Raw genomic sequence first — 21,133 nt, forward strand, 5'->3', positions numbered from 1 at the left:
CCCTCCAAACTACAATTCTATGAGTTTCAAAAAATCTGCACGTTAGTTAAAATTGCATACAAAACTGCCTGTGCTGAGAAAGAGTCACACTGAAATGGTAGTGGATTTAAATGAGGACTTTCTGTTTTCTTGGAAAAACACAAACTGATGTGGAAATGGGGAGAGCTGAACATAACGTTGGGGAAAAATTGAGAAACTGGAATCGGCAGATTCGCCCATCTCTGCCAGAGAGATGCTGCGGAGTTTTACAATAGCTGCAGGAACGAGGCAGGAGGAGGTGGGCATAAGACTGCCCGTATTGATTTGCAATAGGATAGCAGGAGAGATCTGAATAGCTTACCAGAAATTGCTGTGCCTAGTCCATTACTTGCATGTTTCCGCCACTGATCTCATTCTCAGAGGATCCGGAGGGGAGGGGGAGGGGAGGGAGAGGAAGTGAAGGTTCAGCCCTGTTGATCACTGTCTCAAAGTCACAGCAATGACTAGCACAAAGGTTTGGGACCTGTGGCCCTCCAGATGTTGTTGGACCTCCATCAGCCCCAGCTTGCATGGCCAATGGCCAGGGGTGTTGGGGTTTGTTTTCCAGCAACATTGATCCACCACAATGCTCAAGCAAGGAAGGTTAGAGTCAATATGAAAACTATTTTATTTTTAAGAAAGACAATAATTAACTATTACAGTTCTTGTTCTTTTTTCCTAAGTGCTTTCCCTCCCCTCCCAATTTTGTTCCACCATTGTTCTTAATTTCATGGCAGTCCATTAATTATTTTGGAGGCATCAAATAAGGCCTGGGATAGCTCAGTTGGTGGAGCATGAGACTCCTAACCTCAGGGTTGTGGTCTTCAGCCCCACGTTGGGCCAAAGATTCCTGCATTGCAGGGGGTTGGACTAGATGACCCTTGTGGTCCCTTCCAACTCCACCATTCTAGGGTTCTATCAGGCTCAGTTATTAGAAAAGAAAGACTAGGGAACAAAAATAGACGTGGCACCACGGGAGATCCAGGATTTGGACTCACCTGTGGTTCTTGCTTTTGCTTCAAAACACTTCTGCGCATCCAAGCTAAGGGGAAGAAATTCAATTCAAACCAAAACGCAGCTGTCCTTTGATGTTCTCACTTCCCCAAATTTTGCAACGAAGTTCTCCAACCAAACAATGTTTACAAAAGTTCTCCAATAGAAGTTCTGCAATAAAACAATGTTTACAAAAATGCATATACTAAGGAAAGTGTGCATGAATGCATATATTAGTGAGGTCATGAGGTCCTCATTTTTAAACAACAACAACACAGAGAGAAATTGGACAGAAAGGGGGAGAACCGAACATAAGGCTGGAAAAATGAGGACGTGAAATAAATTGAAATTGAATTGAATTGAATAACACACACCCCATCCTTAGGCCAGACGTGGTGGAGTTGAGCTCACAAGGGCTGGGGTGAGGAAGGATGGCTCCAGAGTTTCGGCTGAACTCCAGCTCCTATCACCCCCAAACAGTGGCCAGTTTGGCTGGGGCTGATGGAAGTTGAAATCCAACCACATCTGGAGGGCCATGCCGATTTAGACTTAAATCTAGAAGAGCTTCCTGGTGGTGCAAGCTGTTCAGTGCCTTGAATGTGGTGGACTCTCCTTCGTAATCAAAGCCCAAATGGCCACCTATCAGAGATGCCAGAGCAATGGGTTTCTGGTAACAGCATCCCTGATAGGTGAACCTTTGAGGCAGCTCCCATCTCTGTGATTCCAAGGTTCTCCACCCCAAGGACCACAGAGCAGGCAGGAAACTCCGTGGTGACTTTTGCAGCTCACGTTGATGCAGTTTGAAGAAGGTACCCATCCGGTCTTTCCCCAATGGGGACCAAACAGGCACAACTACCTATGTTAGGTAAAAGAAAATTGGAACAAACCCCTGTTAACAGAGGCAGTTGGGACATGTGGTTTCAACTAAACGATTTGCAGGAGCCCGTGTTTCATTTCGGGTTTTTTGCAGCTCTGTGATCGGCAACAGAAGAAAAGAGACAGGCTAAAGAAGAAGCAATTGTGCTTGAACTGCAACTTTAATTTGCAAAGCTTGCATGAGTCGTACAAGTCAAAGAATGCAGTGCTTTTTTAGGGGCTGGCTTCAGAATGCTCATTCTGTTCTTTGTTTAGAACACTGGATATGAATAGCAGCCTGATGTCACAGGCTCTGAGTGGAGCAGGAGCTGGCCAGGCCAGGACAGAGGAGACAAGTGGCCAACAGATGACCATTGAGAAGGATCCAGTGGGCTGGGAAGGTCTCTACCTGGGTCAGGAGAGCCCAAGGAAGAGGATCCTGTGGAAAGACCTAATGGGGTGAATTTCCCTTGCCTTGTCACCCCACCAGTCCCCACAGTGCAAGGCACAGGCCCCATCTCTAGCTGTCAAACAGCTCTTACCAGAAAGTACCAGTAAGTACTTACCAGTACTTACCAGAAAGTACTTCCTGGTGTTCAGTAGGAATCTCCTTTCTTGCAACTTGAAGCCTATGGTGCCACCAACTTTGCCTCCGGGAATGTCATAAACCATGATCTGCACTAAGGCAGGAATGTCCAGCTGCACAAATATAAGATAATAATAATAAATAATATTTTTATTTATACCCCACCCTTCCCGGTTCAGAAAACCGGGCTCAGGGTGGCTAACAACAAATTTAAAGCACTTAATTGTAAAAGCAGCATAAAATACAGTATAAAAACATAAATAACAATAAAATTCAAAGTTCAGAAATCAATTTGGGGGAAACCCATCTAATAAGCATTAGATGATCACCAGGGCTAGCTGGCTGAATTAGTCCTGTTTGGGCCAGCGAGGAGGTCAGGGGAGAATTAGCTGTGGGGTCTCAGAGCGGATGATCTTCATAAAAGGGGAGGGGGAGGGAAGGAAAGGGAAAGAAAAGATCAGGCTGAATTCAAATTAAAGGCCAGGCGGAATAGCTCTGTCATACAGGCCCGATGGAAGGAGGTTAAATCCTGAAGGGCCCTAGTCTCATGGGACAGAGCATTCCACCAGGTCGGAGCCATCACTGAAAAGGCCCCGGCCCTGGTGGAGGATATAAGATGTGGGGCTTCTGGCTTACTAGCAGTACATGTGAAAAAGATCTAGGGGTATTAGTGGACCACAAGCTTAACATGAGTCAACAGTGTGATGCAGCAGCAAAAAAAGGCTAATGCTATTCTAGGCTGCATCAACAGCAGTCTAGTATCCAGGTCAAGGGAAGTCATAATACTGCTCTATTCTGCTTCGGCCAAACCACACCCGGAGTACAGTGGTACCTTGGTTTAAGAACAGTCCAGTTTAAGAACAATTTGGTTTACAAACTCCACAAAACCAGAAATAGTGTCTTGGTTTGAGAACTTTACCTCAGTCTAAGAACAGAATCCGAATGGTGGAAGGGCACCGGTGGCAGGAGGCCTCATTAGGGAAAGCGCGTCTCGGTTTAAGAACGGTTTTGTTTTAAGAACGGACTTCCAGAACTGATTAAGTTCGTAAACCGAGGTACCACTCGGTCTAGTTCTGGGTGCCACCATTTAAGAAGGGTGTTGCCAAGCTGGAATGTGTGCAGAGGAGGGTGATCAAGATGATTGAGGGTCTGGAAACCAAGCCTTATGAGGAATGGTTGAAGGGTCTGGGTATGTTTAGCCTGGAGAAGAGGAGACTGATAGGAGATATGAGAGCCATCTTAAAATATCTCTAGGGCAGTCATATGGAAGAGGAACGAGCTTGTTTTCTCCTGCTCTGGAGGGTAGGACTTGAACCAATGGCTTCAAGTTGCAAGAAAGGAGATTCCTACTGAACACCTGATGGTAAGAGCTGTTTGACAGTGGAAGAGACGGTGAACTCTCCTTCGTTGGAGGTTTTTAAGCAGAGCTTGGATGGCCACCTGTCATAGATGCTTTAACTGAGATTCATGCATTGCTCAGGGCTGGACCCTTCCAACTCTACAGTTCTATGAATCTATGTCCAGTCCCACCTGTTTGTTACACCACCTGTCCTGTCCACCTATGAGAAGGCAGTAATGCCTCCTCCGTCCCCCAGGTCACTGAGAAGTCAATGCAGGCGTGAATAGACACTGGTCTACACTGGCTGGCAGCAGCTGTCCAGCGATCCATGCAAGGCTCTTGCTTGGTCCCACTTGAACACGCTGGGGGTTGAACCTGCCACCTTCTGCGTCCCCTTTCCCAATGAACATAAAATGTCTTCTACTGAGTCAGGAGAAAAGGCCCTGGCTCAGTGGCAGAGCCTCGGCTTTGCATGCAGACAGTCCCACGTTTAATCCCTGGCACCTCCAGGAGGGCTGGGAGAGACTCCGTACCTGAAATCCTAGAAGAGCTGCTGCCAGTCAGAGTGGACACTACTGAGCAAGATGGGCCAATGGGCCAATTTGGAGGAAGGCAGCTCCCTGAATTCAAATAAATAAATAAATAAATAAATAAATAAATAAATAAATAAATAAATAAATAAATATTGATTTATTCTTTGTACCCCGCCCATCTAGCTGGACTTCCCCAGCTACTCTGGGTGGCTTCCAACAAAATGTAAAAATACCGTAATGCATCAAACATTAAAAGCTTCCCTAAACAGGAAAAACATTAATAAACAGGGCTGCCTTCAGATGTCTTCTAAAAGTCTGGTAGTTGTTTATCTCTCTGACATCTGGTGGGGGGGCATTCCACAGGGCAGGTGCCACTACCGAGAAGGCCTTCTGCCTGGTTCCCTGTAACTTGGCTTCTCACATCAAGGGAACCGCCAGAAGGCCCTCGGTGCTGGACCTCAGCGTCCAGGCAGAACGATGGGGATGGAGACGCTCCTTCAGATATACTGGACCGAGGCCATTTAGGGCTTGAAAGGTCAGCACCAACACTTTGAATTGTGCTTGGAAATGTACTGGGAGCCAATATAGGTCTTTCAAGACCGGTGTTATATGGTCTCGGCAGCCGCCCCCAGTCACCAGTCTAGCTGCTGCATTCTGGATTAGTTGTAGTTTCCGGGTCACCTTCAAAGGTAGCCCCACGTAGAGCACATTGCAGTAGTCCAAGCGAGAGATAACCAGAGCATGCACCATTCTGGCGAGACAGTCTGCAGGCAGGTAAGGTCTCAGCCTGCGTACCAGATGGAGCTGGTAGACATCAAGACCATTAGTTGTCTTCTTTTCAATAGGGTATTCCTACCACTCAGTTGAGGGGCTTGCTCCTGGTGGCAAATGAAGGTGTCAGGGATTGGACTCGAGAGGGGGATGAAGAGAGATGAGGAGGAATGGTGGGGATCATGCCCCCTGCTTCTCCTGATTCTGTTGAAGGAGAGGAGTGCAGTCTTGAATTACAGCAGGGCTTTGAGGAGTTTGAGGGAAGTCACAGCTCAGAGACAGGCGAACGGAAGAATTGGGAAGTGTTAGAGGAAGGGGGGAGATGTGGAAGGGGAACCAGCTGACACATTGTCACTGGAGAGTATTTCTGATCCCCCTTCCCCCAGAACTCGGCGTTCATTAAAGGTGCAGGAACAACGGAATCAGAGACATTTGACCACAGGTGGCCACCATAAGGGAAAGTGCTGTTGCTACGAAGGAGGGAGGAGGAACCCAGTTTGGAGCAACGCCATTGTTAAGGCTTGTTGCGTTCTTTTGTCTCTCGCTATTAGCATTGGATAAAACTCATTAAAAAGGACTCTACCTTGTTTTCTCTGCTCTTGTTGCAACCAGGGGAGGAATAGCTTTCTCATAGCCTTGACAGAAGGCTGAAATCTGATATGCACTTTGTTGTTGTTGTTTAGTCATTTAGTCATGTCCGACTCTTCGTGACTCCATGGACCAGAGCACGCCAGGCACTCCTGCCTTCCACTGCCTCCCGCAATTTGGTCAAACTCATGCTGGTAGCTTCGAGAACACTATCCAACCATCTCATCCTCTGTCATCCCCTTCTCCTTGTGCCCTCCATCTTTCCCAACACCAGGGTCTTTTCCAGGGAGTCTTCTTTTCTCATGAGGTGGCCAAAGTACTGGAGCCTCAGCTTCAGGATCTGTCCTTCCAGTGAGCACTCAGGGCTTATTTCCTTAAGAATGGATAGGTTTGATCTTCTTGCAGTCCATGGGACTCTCAAGATAGGCACTTACAGGTGTTTAAATCTCATTGACCTGTTCCTGTGCCCTATTCATGTCTCTACATAGGATTGTGCCATTAAGGTCCAATCAAAGGGCGCAAAACCATGTTTAATTGAATGCTGTTGGCCGCACTGCCAGAACAGAGCGCCATTTGGAATTTCCCTGGAAATTTCACTGGGTTTGTTGCATCGCACAGAGAAACCGGCATCCGAAAAAGGATTGGTTTCCAAGTCTGGCGTGGAGTGCACTGGGATTCATGCTTTGCTGCCAAGCAAAGTGCTGTTTGCCCTTCTAATGCAACCACCTCTGGGGCTGGCCTGGTTTTACAAGAGAGGAAGGAGATAGACTGAGTGTTCTCCCAGCATGCATTTCTGCCCCACTTCTGGGCCTGCCTCAGCTTGTCAGAGTTAATCAGGCTGAAACGGCCTTCAAATTGCACAGCCGGCATTTGAGTTTGATTTGGAATCTGGCAGCATGAAATCCAAGGCACTCAGGGCGCAGGAGCAGATCAGGAAGGGCGATCCCTTTGGCCTCGCCACCTCAGCTTGGACCTTGCTATTTGGCAGTGTGGTGTAGTGGTTAGAGCAGTGGTTTTCAATGAGTGCAGCACTGGTGTGGCAGGAGAGGACGGCAAGTGTGGCAGGAAAATTCAAGGGGAAATCAAAGAAACATTTTAACATCAATTGACGTTGGAGAGAAATGGAGTTGAGAAATAAGATTAAGGGTACACATTGATATGGGAGTGTATTAGATAAAATGTAAAGAAATATACAATAATAAGAGTACATTCATTTGTAAAAAAGGAATATACAACGGGATTGACAGAAAGTCCGTAGTGTTGTTGCATATAAGATTTTGGAATAGCTTTTTGTCTTTGTTCTTTCTTTTTTTTCTTCCTTTTTTCTTTCTTTAGGTATATAAATTTTGTATATAAACTTTGTATACATGTTGGAAATTATATTATAATAAGCCCTGTAATGTAATATGACAATGTATGCATATGTAACATAAGAACGTTAATAAATAAATAAAATGGGGAGGGGAAAAGAAGAAGAAAAAGAAACATTTAAACATTTCAAGAGCATTGGCTATTCTTCTGCAGTTCCCCACAACACCTTGTTCTAAACAGGGATTTTCAACTCAGACAAATGTGAAAGATCAGAAAAGAGAAAGGCCTCTTTGTGTTGATGTGGAGATGAGAGTTTGCTAGGCTCAAATTAGACCTAAAATAAATGAGATTGACCAGCAGATGCAAGCTCACACCTCTCAATGACTTTGTTTACATACATACTTAAGGCACATATGTAAAAGGCTCATTTATATTTTGGGATACAGATAGGTAGGCGTGTTGGTCTGCCATAGTCAAAACAAAAAAAATTCCTTCCAGTAGCACCTTAAAGACCAACTAAGTTAGTTCTTGGTATGAGCTTTCGTGTACATGCACACTTCTTCAGATACACACTGAAGAAGTGTGCATGCACACGAAAGCTCATACCAAGAACTAACTTAGTTGGTCTTTAAGGTGCTACTGGAAGGATTTTTTTTTGTTATATTTTGGGAGTGATTCATATTCTTGCATTGCTTAATAATAATAATAATAATAATAGAATTTATATACTTCCCTATACCTGGAGGTCTCAGGGTGGTTCACAGAAAAGATCAACATAAAAACCAAAATGTATATATGATCAAAATAAAAACAAGAACTCAATAACACACACACACACCCCAAAGAAAGACTTTCTGGATGTCCCATGATCATATTATAAAGTGGTTGCTTTCTATGTTTTAAAGCAAGCACTGTTGTTTCTTTTTGTTTTCCAATGTGTTTCTTCATTTTAATTTTTTGAAAAATATTTTGTTGGGAGCCACCCGGAGTGGTTACATCGCAAAACATGGGGGTGGGGTTTTTTTGCTGCAAACGCTGCAAAACAACTGCAAAAATTTGGCACGAAGCTGGAGGGGATCCCAGATTTCAGGGTTCGTAGTTCACGAATCCCATCTGGTTGGCCGCTGTGAGAACGGGGTGCTACGCTAGACAGGTCATTGAACTGAGCCATCAGGCTTCTCTTACGTTTCTATGTTCTTATGATCTCTTTTCTTCTTCTAGAATTGACTCATGATCTTGAAACAAAGGAACTGGAAGCCAGTCAGCAAGGTAAGAGGAAGCCCCCTTTGTGGGTGAGATGTTGTTAAAAGCATGAGACTCTTCATCTATGATTCAAAAAGCGGGCAAGGCATTTGTATAGCTCAGGGGCAGAGCCCCTACTTTGTCCTGGGTTCAAAATCTGGACTCTCTGGTTAAAAGGGTTTGGTAGCAGGAGGTGAGAAAAGATGCCTCTCTGCCTGACTCCCTCAAAAGCCACTGCCCCTCAGAGGCCACGGTGCTAATTCTTTAAAAATATATACCGTATATATTAACTTTAATAATGTGTTTTAACCTTCTACAGGAGACCAGGCTAGCCTCATCCCTGTTTTCCTTCCACCACCAGACAAAGCCTTTTTTGTACCAATGAGCCTTTGGCCCCTAGCTAGCTGTTGTCCTTTTGGTGTGTATGCTTCTAAATGTTGTTAAGTGTTTCCAGGGCAGTTTTTGATAGGGCTACAGTCATACCTCGGAAGTTGAACGGAATCCATTCGACTTCCAAAACTTTCAGAAACCTGGGTGCAGCATTCTACTCGCAAGGCATTCGACTTCCGAGATACAACTGTTCTTATTTGCTATTTTTTAAACATCTATATTTATTGCATGTTCTTCCTTGTATCTGTTTCATGCTAAGATCCACTTTGCATCCCATACTGGGAGAAAAGTGAGATATAAATAAAATAAAAAATCCCTTTCAATGGGCCTGCTCTGAGTAGGACAAAAAGGTAAAGGGACCCCTGACCATTAGGTCCAGTTGTGGCCGACTCTGGGGTTGCGGCACTCATCTCGCTTTACTGGCCAAGGGAGCCGGCGTACAGCTTCCGGGTCATGTGGCCAGCATGACTAAACCGCTTCTGGCAAACCAGAGCAGCGCACGGAAACACTGTTTACCTTCCCACCGGAGTGGTACCTATTTATCTACTTGCACTTTGACATGCTTTCGAACTGCTAGGTTGGCAGGAGCAGGGACCAAGCAACGGGAGCTCACCCCATCACGGGGATTCGAACCGCCGACCTTCTGATCGGCAAGTCCTAGGCCCACAGCCCCACCCGCGTCCCTCCTGAGTAGGACTAGCTTTGGCTAAAACCAGTGCTATTTTTTTCTAGAAAAAGAGGTGCCAGAACTCACCATGAACTCCTCCCCTGTTCTCTTATAATGGCAATGGCACCCACATGAGAGGTGCCAAAACTGAGTTCCAGCTGGAAAAAAAAAGCCCTGGCTAAAACCCAAGGACTTGTAAATAGTTTCATTTCCCCGGCTCTCCCAGGCGTGAATGCTTTTCAACCCAGTCCTAATTCTTAGCAACAGTGCAACCAGCAGAGGGTGCTGAGTGAGCATGTGATTGGCGTTCCCTTCTAGGCTTGGAACAGTTCCCAAGGATTCCACTATTATTCTGCTTTGCCGTCTCGGTTTCTGGTCTGGCCTGGTTTCGCTCTTTACCAATGATGTTTACGGGTATTGTTTGAAAGTCTTCAGACTGAACAAGCTGGCATCAGGTACTCAGAAGCCTTCTTTCCTCACCGCTTCCCACTGCGTGGGTGCATAGGAAAAAGAAGTCAAGATGTTTGGATCAGTGGTCCAGACTGGATTCCATGACATTCATTATTTGCACTTTGCCCATATTTCTTGCCCAGGATCAGTATGATCGTTAGAGTATCCGACTCTCTCTCTCTCTCTCTCTTTCTTTCTTACATTTGTATACCTATCTTCAAATATCTAACAGGCTGTCACATGGGAAATGGTGCCTCCTTGTTTTCTCCTGCTCTGGAGGGTAGGACCTGAACCAATGACTTACAAGTTACAAGAAAGGAGAACATCTGGAAGAACTTTCTTACAGCAAGAGGTGCCAGCTTCTCTAGAGGATATTTGGGGGGGGGCAACATCCTCTGAATATTGAGGGGGCCCAGCCCCCTCCAGAAAAATATTCAGGGGGCTGAAACTGCATCAGCCCCTGAGAGTTGGCACCTATGTCTGACAGTAAGAGCTGTTTGACTCCCTTGGGAGATTGTGGACTCTCCTTCCTTGGAGGTTTTAAAGCAGAGTTTGGGTGGCCATCTGCCATGGATGCTTTAGCTGAGATTCCTGTATTTCATGGGGTTGGACTAGATGACCCTCAGGAGGTCCCAACTCCACGATTCTATGATTTTGTGGTTGCTGAAACCCCAAACCAGCGGTGGCCTTCGTGGTCAAGTGACAAAGCCACCAATAGGAGGACAGGAAGCTGCCTTATATCTGACCATAGTTCGATCTAGCTCAGTATCGTGTTTCCCAAAGTTGGGTCTCCAGCTGTTTTTGGACTACAACTCCCATCATCCCTATCTAGCAGGACCAGTGGTCAGGGATGATGGGAACTGCAGTCCTGCAACCTTGGCTGCTGGATGATGGAGGGGAGAGAGAAAAGGTCCCAAGATCTTTATCGCCAGGAGCAGCTCTTTTATCACAGCGAGGTGGTGCTGCAGAGCGTCTGGCGGCCTCGCCCCGGCCCCGGAGGCAAAAGGCGAGGCTGCAAGTGGCACAACAAAGGCGTTTGAGGCGTAGACGGCAGCAGGAAGTCTCAGGCGAATGGAATGCTGGTGGAAGGCAGACGCAGAGAAGCGAGTGGCCGATTCCAAAAAAAGCCTCTCCTCTTTCCCTGCCACACCCTGGAGGAGGAAACAGCACCGCAGCGAAACGTATCCGGTGCGCCTTAATGTCCTCAGCTGCCCTTTGTAGGTTCAGATAAAGCAGAAGTCAGCCCGTTAGGGGTCACCAAGGGCAGCCCCACCAACCTCAGCCAGCCCTCCGAAACCAGCCTTTGATAACTGCCTTTCTTGAAAAGATGTCTCAGTCACTAAAAGCATCCAAAGAGCAGAGCTTGAATGACCATTTCTTTGCAATATGGCACGATTTTATTTATTTCCTTTGGAAGAGCATGGGACTCTTAATCTTAGGGTTGTGGGTTTGAGCCCCACATTGGGCAAAAGAGTCCTGGCCTGCAGAGGGTTGGACTAGAGGACACCCACCCCCATCCCCTTCCAACTCTACAAATCTATGATTCTAGGCAAATATGGAGGTTGTTCGGTCCCACCAGGGCATGCAAATGTCTGGCTCATTTAAAACTCTGCAGAAGAGTTTTTTGGATTTGATATCCCGCTTTATCGGGGACTCGGGTGGCGCTGTGGGTTAAACCACAGACTTGCCGATCAGACTTGCTGAGCAGAAGGTTGGCGGTTCGAATCCCCGCGACGGGGTGAGCTCCCGTTGCTCGGTCCCTGCTCCTGCCAACCTAGCAGTTCGAAAGCATGTCAAAGTGCAAGTAGATAAATAGGTACCACTCCGGCGGGAAGGTAAACGGCATTTCCGTACACTGCTCTGGTTCGCCAGAAGCGGCTTAGTCATGCTGGCCACATGACCTGGAAGCTGTATGCTGGCTCCCTCAGCCAATAAAGCGAGATGAGCGCCACAACCCCAGAGTCGGTCACGACTGGACCTAGTAGTCAGGGGTCCCTTTACCCTTTATCTTTATATCGGATGTATCACCAGATGTTGCTGGATTCTCCCATATCCAGCAGCCCCAGCATGGTGACAGGAGCGAGCCAGCAGGAAACCACACTGAGCCAGTTGGCGTTAACTCTTTATTAGCAAAAGCAAGATCTGCACAGGTGTGTCGATCCTTATGAACACAGCAACATATGTCCGGCAGGTCTTTTCCCCATGAGGCAGTTGCTGAGACTGAAGGTCTCTGGTTCCCCAAAGCTGCCTAAGTCCCTTCCTCTCCAAGGTTTTCCCCAAGCAATCTTAGACTGCGCCTACATGGAGCTAATTTCTCCTCTGCCCTCTTCATGTCTCTCCTGGTACTGGGAGACCAGCGGGGAGGGGAGCTTGTTGCAGCAGCAGGACGGGGAGACACCCATGCCTCTTCACCAGCCAGACTCATCTCTGCCTCTTGGCCTCCTTCCTCTCCTGCTTCAGCTTCTGCCTCTTGACTTCTCTCTGTCACCAACTCTCCTCGCTCACTGAGCCCTGCTACCTCTTCAGATTCTGACACCTCCTGTTCCCAGTCTTCTCCTTCTGACCGCTCACTGTTGTCCCACCACCACTCCCCAGGCTCTGAGCCTTCTTCTCTTGGGGGTCCCCCAGCTGACTGTTCCCCCCATTCCTCTGCATCCAACCACTCTGTGGCATCTAGCCAATGGTCAGCAGGAGGGTGGGATGGCAGCTGTAGCCCCAGAACCTTCTGGAGGACCACAGATCCCCATCCCTGGGCTAGGTGAGGACTGTGCATGACAACATAGGATATCGGAATGACTTAATTGCTCTCTAAACTCCTAACTAGAAGAGGGCAATTGAGATGATAGGGGAAGAGCAGGGCAAGAGGAGCAAATTCATTTCCTCCTCAGCATTCTTGGATCTGCAAGCAACTGACTCACGAGCCACCCTATTCCACGTAAGAGCCCACCTCCCATCCTGTGGATTCTTTGCCTATGTCAGCTTTCGCTATCCCAACATCTTATAGGGCAATCAATTGATGATGAGTCAAATCATTGCTTCCCCCTTGTCACCTTGTGTACATCCACATCTCTCAAAGAGCTCCTTGTAAGGCTCTGAAGAGGCAATGCTGGGAAGCAATTGCGTGTAGGAGTAGGGTTGAAATAATAATAATAATATTAATAATGATGAAAGGAATCCACAAACTGGAACACCCTCTGGACAGGTTTTTGCATGGCTAATCCTTTGGCGAGGATATCTTTGCATTACAGTGTCTGAGAGGTGTGTTAGCAGGCATTTACAAAGAAAGCTGGAAGTGGAAGCAAAGTGACTTCTTCTTCTTCTTCTTCTTCTTCTTCTTCTTCTTCTGGGGAGACTAGATATCATCCTGCAGGCATACCAGATGTGTGCGCTCCAGCTGTCTTTTGCCTGGGCCAGTCCTGGTTTTTCGGTCTGGCAAGCCAAAACAGGTCCATGGCAAAGATCAACAAGAACACTACCCACCAGGCACTGAGCTTGTGGAGCTATCTGCAGGGAGTCGTTCCTCCAAAAACTGTGTCATCGGGCAGTGAAAAGGGTGGTAGATAGAGCAAATGCTTTGCAGCCTACATTGACAGAAAACCCATTCTGTGTCCAGGGCGGCTGTCGACCAGCTCTGTTTGGTAGGCCGGCTGAGACCCTACCTGCCTGACCATTGTCTTGCCAGAGTGGTACACACTCTGGCTATCTTCTGCTTGGACTACTGCAATGCTACCTTTGAAGGTGACTCGGAAACTGCAACTAATCCAGAACGCGGCAGCTGGACTGATGACTGGGTCGGCCACCGGGACCATAGAATACGAGTCCTAAAGGATCTGTACTGGCTCCCAGTACATTTCCAAGCAGAATTCAAAGTGTTGGTGATGACCTTTAAAGCCCTAAATGGCCTCTGCCTTGTAAACCTAAAGGGGTGGCTCCAACTCCATTGTTCAGCCGCTGTTGTTTGGACTGTTGTCCATTGTTCGGACACTGAAGTTCCACCTCTGAGGGCCTTCTGGTGGTTCCCTCACTGCGAGAAATGAGGTTACAGGGAACCAGGCAGAGGGCCTTTTTCACAGTGTTGCCTTCCCTGTGGAACGCCCTCCCATCAGTTGCCAAGGAGATAAACAACTATCTGACGTTTAGAACACATCTGAAGGCAGCACTGTATAGGAAAGCTTTTAATGTTTGAGGTTTTATTATGCTTTTATATTTGTTGGAAGCCTCCCAGAGTGAATGGGGCAACCAAGTTAGATGGGGTGTTGTTGTTGTTGTTGTTGTTGTTGTTAATCTTCAATGTTCTAGAATCTTCAGTGTTCAGTCTTCTAGAATCCTTGAGTTGGAGGACAACTTGAGAGAACATCTAGTCCAACCTCAACCCCGTCCATGGTTCTTACATTTTCATCCCGCATTGGAAAATACATACATTGCAGGGGGCTGGGCTAAGCACTCTTGGGGTCCCTGCAATACTATGATTTCCCCCTGAGGACATCTTGAAGGGTCTCAGGACTCATCCACACTTCCCCTTGTCCATCTGCTTCCCCCTGGCTAAAACTGCTCTTTACAGTGATCAAATGGAGCAAAATGTGTTTTCTCCAGGTGGATGTTTACTCTGATTCCGCACTAAAGATCAAGTTTTCCCTGGGAAAGGAGTGGGACAAGGGGAAACTCCTTGGACCCATATCTAGAAAGTGTGGGTCAAGCAGAAATCCGCTCAGCCCCATGCTTTTCAAAGTGAAAGTGTGGGTGAGCCCTCATTAGATTATTATTTGTTTTCATTTCACTTAAAAATATTTCTATAGCCCAAATATATTTGGGGACACCCCCTCAAAGGGCTCAGCCCTCAGGAGCTGCCCCCCTCCCTGTTCATGATTGTTTGGGTTTTCTGTTTCTTCTGTGCATCCACAAGTAGCACCGGGACTAAGTTCACAGTTACATCTTCTGCATCTCGTTTGCAATTGTTTTTGTCCACTTGAAAAATCTCAGTTAAGAAAAAGAAAGCCAAAAAGCCTCGCAGTTTCTCTTGAATGTAGACCTTTTTCTTTTTCTTTTGAAAATCTTTTTTATTCAGTTTTACACTACACATTTAAATTAGACATCATCACCAGCATTTAGGATTCCCTGAATCCTTAGACTCCCCTCCATGGTTTCCATTTTCAATCTTTTCCTACTTCATCACATATTTTCTCCATTTTTCTTAAAGAATCCATTTTTACCTTAGTTTTTAGTACATTACAAGCGTTACTCAAATCCTGCCAAAGTTTTTAGTTGCTTACAATGTTCTCTTAAGCAAATTGTAATTTCCCCCATTCCTTATTTAAGTTCCTCTCTTCCTGGTTTCTGATTTTCCCGGTCAATTTTGCCATTTTGGCATAGTCCATCATCTCCATAAGCCATTCGTCTCTGGTAGGAACTTTTTCTTCTTTCCATCTCTGGGCCAGTAGTGTCCACGCTGCTGTCGTTGCATACATAAACAATTGTTTCTGCTCCTTTGGTATCTCTGCACCTAAAATTCCTAGTCAAAAAGCCTCTGATTTTTCCCAGAAATGTTATTTTAAACTTTTTTCCCCAACTCATTATATATAAAGTGGTACCTCGGGTTACAGACACTTAAGGTTACAGACACTTCAGGTTACAGACTCCACTAATCCATAAATATTACCTCAGGTTAAGAACTTTACTTCAGGATGAGAACAGAAATCGTGCTACAGCGGCACGGCGGCAGCGGAAGACCCCATTAGCTAAAGTGGTACCTCAGGTTAAGAACAGTTTCAGGTTAAGAACGGACCTCCAGAACGAATTAAGTTCTTAACCCGAGGTACCACTGTATATATATCATTTCTAGGAATGCTTTTGTTGTCTTGCATGTCCACCACGTGTGGTAGAACTTGCCTTCCTTCTCCTTGCACTTCCTTTTGGCTAAGATCAAGTGTAGTATCTGTTCTTCCAGTTTAATATCTTTATATGTTCTCTATTTGAATGCAGACATCATTGACCAGGAGCTGGAGGAGAAGTGCAAGATCATGGAAGCCCAGCTGCAGGAGAAGGAGATGAACAACGTGGAGCTGCGCAAGGAGCTGAGGCACAAGGAGAGCTTGGTTGCTGCCCTCCGCTCCAACCTGAGGAACAAGGAGAGAAAATTCCTTGAGGAACTGAAGAGGAGGAGCCATCGGGTGACCATCCTGAACACAGAGCTGCAGAAGCAGACGGAGGCGGCTGCCTACCTCTCCTTCCAGCTCCATGCCACCAAACAGAAGCTCCACAGTTCCCGGCAGAGCGGGAAGGCCCTGCCTGAGATGCCCCCTGAGAAACCTTTCCTCCCTCCGCCCTGCGGCGAGGCGAGGCCCAAGAAACGGACGCAGAAGTCCCACTCTCGCCGGCAGGCTTCCAGCAACTTCCACAGCAGGGGGGCCTTCAAGGAGCCTCCGCCTCGCGACCGGCTGAGCAGCTTCGAAGACGTCGAGCCCATGCCCGACCCGGCACTTTTCCTGTACATGAAACGGCACCACACACCGCCTCACCGCCAGAGAGCGGAGCAACACAAAGCCTCGGCTTTGTCCGCCAAGGCGGGCACTGACCAAAGCGACCCCAAAGGCAGCCGGCTGAGGTCATCCGCCCGGCAGGCCTCCTCAGAGCCAACGGAAGCTTCCGGAGGCGCCAGGACTTTGGGCAAGCCACGGCCGTCTTCCAAGGGGGAGCAGCGCAAGCGAAGCGGCCCCAGCCCCCAAACTTCGAAAGATGTTGACTAAAAGGGGGCAGGCAAGCGAGAGAGATATGATAGAAAAGGGGGAAAACACATGCAGCCATTTTGAAATTGCTTTTCTTAAGAGGTAACACTGGGGAGGGGGGCCGATCTTTTCAAGTACATCCCTAAATTAGAGGTAGTCTCCAGGGGAAGTGCTGTGGGGCCTCGTAGGTGCCGCCATTTTGTCTACCAAGTTGAGAACGGTGTCCACAACAGCGGAACTGCCAAGGCTGGAGTGGTTTTGGACGTTGCGGTCGGAGCCGCAGTGAATGTAGCCACCACACCACTCAACAAGCACTGCACAACGTCTCGGTAAAGAGGATCGAGGAACTGAACCTGAAGTTTCCGTGCCTTCAGATTAACAGCTTTTTGCGTTTGTTTGCTTTTTTAGTTTTCCCGTTTCGAATTCTGACATCAGCTTCGAAAGCCTGCTGTCTGAAATCTCTGCGCCAGCGGCAAAAACTGATGCTTCGGTGCTGGCAGCTGGGTTTTTGACTCTTCTGAATGTGTACGATTCATCCCATCTTAAATGGGTGTGATTTTCTTTTCCGTTTCAGCACTAGTTGCGATACCTTTGGCTCAAAGAGAAGGTGGCCTCAGAGGCTGGTTATGGGAGAGTGTTTGGGGAGGGGGCTTTGATGGGATGTGCTGGGGAGGGAGTAGGTTTTGGGGGAGTATCTAGAGCAGGGTATTCTTTTAAGAAAGTAGCATTCAATCCACCTCCTTTGGAGGGTCGCACGGCGAGGGGTTGGACAACAAAGTGCAACTCTAGAAAACATAAACATGAATGGTGACCATTGTTCTGCTTATGTATAGGAGAACAGTATAATACCAGAGTTGAAATCCTGGAAAGTATTTGTGATGGATACCCAGGCTTAAATTACAGGGCTGCCAGAGAGATTTTAGCCCATTGGTCTTCTGTGACTGCCTCCTTGGCTATTTTTTGGAAGCTACAGGGGAGGCCTTGTCTAAAACTGTGAGGGGTGTTCTGCCCAAGGGGGTTATGCCCTCTATCTCCCTACCCCCCATAATGCAAATACTAATGGGCATAGTGTAGTACAGGGTGCGATAGCAGGCATCCATCCTCAGAGGTATTTGGGGAGGGATTTAACTAAGACTGGGTCTACACTGATCTGGAAAACACTATAAAAAACGCTGTTGAAAATATAGCTCCCAATGCAATTTCCCATTGGCGAACGTTCGCTGCTCTATGGCGCCCTCTGGTGTCACATTTTTATAACACATTTTTAATGTTATAACTCACCAGTGTAGATTAGTCCTAAGTCTTAAGTTTCTCCTGCAAGGCTGAGAACCCTGTGTCCCTCCAGATGTTGCTGCACTACCACTCCCTGATCATCAACCAGGCTGGCTGGGGATTATAGGAGCTGTACATCTGGACGGCCACCGGTTCCCCATCTGTGGTCTTCCTCTTTTTCTCTCTTTGCTTTTGCACTCGGCAGGCAGGGAAGATGCTTCCAATTCCTAAGCACACCCAGTGTTAAATGGGGAGATTTTGAAAGTGAAATCTGAATTTCAAGCCAAACTTAAATTCTGGGTTTAGGGTTCTTTCCCCCCCCCTTTTTTTTCTTTTTTGGCCAAGTTTTGAATTTGGACAAATGTTTGTCTTGGGCAAAAGCTGAATCATAAACAAAGGGGTATGTATCTATGCATTCCAGTTCCTAGGTTCTAACATCACAATACTAAGAGCTCAAGTTAAAGTATCTACTCAGCACTCATATGATAGAGGGGCCTTTGGTGACTATTTCTAGATGACCAGAAGAGGACCATGATTCAGGTAAAACTGAGGGGGAACCAGCAGGAGCATCTAACATTAGTCATACTCAGAGCAGATCCATTGGAATGAATGGGTGTGATTAACTTTAAATTTGTTAATTGCAATGGCTCTACTCTGAGAAGAATTTAGTTGACCGTGGAGCTTGTGCATTCCTGTCTCCCGCTCCAATAATTTGAGTACTGACCTGCCCAAGAGGAATAATTCAGGTTTTTGGGTTTTGTCTTTCAAAAATATGTTTGGGGACCCAAATCATGAAAGACTGGGGATTTCTCCAGCCTTGGTTGGCCTCCAAGTTAGGGTGCTGAAAGCCTATCCAGCATAATGTTGAGGGGGGTGTTGGATATGCACGCATAGAATCATAGAACTGTAGAGTTGGGACCCCAAGGGCCATCTAGTCCAACCTCCTGCAATGCAGCCATGTATAGGAAGAGGGGGGGAAATTACACAGCAGTTGCTCAGTCTAGACTAGAACTCCGCCATCTTCATGGAGTTCTGAGACTGATAGGTTTGGTTCCAAATTCTCGTCGACAGGTCGCTTTACTTTTTGAGGCAGAAGACGAGCCGCTGAATGACAATCAAGACGGTTGAAAGGGTATGGCTTGGAATTCAGGAATTAAGGAGTTCTGGGAAAGCCACTGAGGTCTAAAAATACGCATCCGTCCATGTCCATGCTCATGTGCTTTGCTGTATACACACCATGCACTGAAATCACATTTGTTCTCCGCAAAGAATCCTCGGAACCATAGTTCACACCTCACAAAGCTACAACTCCCAGCGCCCTTAGCAAACCACAGTTCCCAGGATTCTTAGGGTGTGTGGGGAGGTGCTTAACATGTATGGTGTGTAAGTTTAGCTTACAAGTTTTTGCTTACAAGTTTTGCTCATCTGCTTCCATAGTGACGTTGTGCTTATTCAAGGCAGTGATCCAAAGTGCTCTTACGATGTACCCGCAGAGCAAATGTGGGAGAGAGAGGTCATGAATGAATGAAATACTAGGAACGCAAGTGGGGCCTGCAGCAAAATGCTGCAGTAGGAAGCGATCTTCTTTTTAGGATTCCAGCCATTCAGCAATGCCTTTTTCCAGGATACTCCATCCCGTTATTTTCCTCCCCTGCCATCGAGAATCAGCTGCACGATATGCCGTATTTTTCCATGTATTAGACGAGGGTTTTTTACTCAAAAATCAGGTAAAAAACCTGGGGTCGTCCAATACACGGATAGTGGCATGGGGGGGGAGAAGCGGTGCACCCGCCAGCCAGCCGGTTGGCGGGAGCGCAACTTCCCCCGATGCCGCTGCGTGCGGAAAATGATGTAGGGAGTGTTTCCTGCCCACAGCTGTGTGGGAGGAGAAGCTCAAGAACTTTGGGCCATCTCCTCTCATTTTCTTAAAATTGAATCCCCAAAAACAGATGGGGGGTCTTATACATGGGGGCGTCTGATAGACGGAAAAATACAGTACATTTAAAGCAGTATCGTACCACTTCCCCCCAAAATTCCTAGGAATAAGGTAAGGGTAAGGGGACCCCTGACCATTAGGTCCAGTCGTGGCCGACTCTGGGGTTGTGGCGCTCATCTCGCTTTATTGGCCGAGGGAGCCGGCATACAGCTTCCGGGTCCTGTGGCCAGCATGACTAAGCCACTTCTGGCGAACCAGAGCAGCGCACAGAAACGCCGTTTACCTTCCCGCCGGAGCAGTACTTATTTATCTACTTGCACTTTGACGTGCTTTCGAACTGCTAGGTTGGCAAGAGCAGGGACCGAGCAACAGGAGCTCACCCCATCGCAGGGATTCGAACCGCCAACCTTCTGATCGGCAAGTCCTAGGCTCTGTGGTTTAACCCACAGTGCCACCTGCATCCCTTCCTAGGAATAGTAGCCTGTTAAGTGTGCTGAGAAATGCTTGGAGGTCACCCCATTCCGCTCAAACAACTACAGTTTCCAGAACGATTTAACAATCAACTCCTCTTCCTAAGGGAGCTCTGGAAATTATAGCTCTGTGAGGGAAATAAGGGTCTTTTAGCAGTTCTTTGGGAGCATCTGTGACTGTTTACAGGGGTGTAAAACTGCTTTAAATGTGTAGTGCGGATGGGGGCCCTGACAGATTTCCATGCCCACTGGCATGCTCAGTCTCCATTGGACTCTACTTGGGAGGGGGTTGACCCCTTAGTTTGTTTTGCTACATATTCTGCATGTGTGAACTGCTACATGCCTTTGGGTTTCCACTTGTCCCTTCTAGGCACTGATCCAAGTGGTTTTGCCCTTGTCCTGCCATTTTCCCTGAGGAATAAATCAGCGCAAACAACAATCCAGCGAAACCCCGATTGAAGTTTGCTCCGATTCAGCTGTAAAGATCGGGTGCAAGGGCAAGTTTGGATGAGCCCTGAGCTTCCAAAGACTAAAATCTATTCAAGAGCAGATTACTAAGCCTGGGGTACACAAATCAAATCTAGATCTGGTCCATTTCATTTTGCATGTGTGCATAAATCCATCCGATCCCATTTCCACATTAATCTGTTGTTGTTTTTTTAACTGCACAAAAATTCACATTGAAATAGGTATTTTCATACATATTTTAGAAATGTGTTTTGATGCATTTCGCGAGCCAACAGAAGATTCAGGAAACACAAAAGCCAGTAATAACTTACAGCACTTACTCAGAAGTAAGCCCTCTTGATTTCAGTGGGTTATATTCAACGTGGCTCAAAAGTGAAAGTCACTTAGCGGTATACTTGCTTCGTGGGCAAAATGTTTTGCACCAGAGGAACGTGGTTGCACAAAGGAATGCATCAGGTGGTTGTACGATAGTTTTTGCAATCAGCAATCAGTGCAGAGAGTTTCTGCTTCTGCAACTGTTGC

The 21,133-nt window shown here is 47.0% G+C and overlaps 1 protein-coding gene across 1 annotated transcript in view; it reads left to right on the plus strand.

Annotated features, from left to right (window-relative positions):
- The window catches only part of CCDC92B (coiled-coil domain containing 92B), a 30,552-nt gene extending 11,833 nt beyond the window's left edge, over nucleotides 1-18,719 (plus strand). Inside the window, exons 3-4 of the mRNA XM_081890632.1 lie at nucleotides 8,216-8,263; nucleotides 15,723-18,719. Of these exons, the coding sequence (XP_081746758.1) occupies nucleotides 8,216-8,263; nucleotides 15,723-16,486 (812 nt within the window). The 3' untranslated portion in view covers nucleotides 16,487-18,719. The remainder of the gene's footprint in view (nucleotides 1-8,215; nucleotides 8,264-15,722) is intronic.
- Nucleotides 18,720-21,133: the final 2,414 nt, after the last annotated feature.

Source organism: Podarcis melisellensis (assembly GCF_964234715.1).
Source record: "Podarcis melisellensis genome assembly, chromosome: 15".
NCBI lineage: Eukaryota > Metazoa > Chordata > Lepidosauria > Squamata > Lacertidae > Podarcis > Podarcis melisellensis.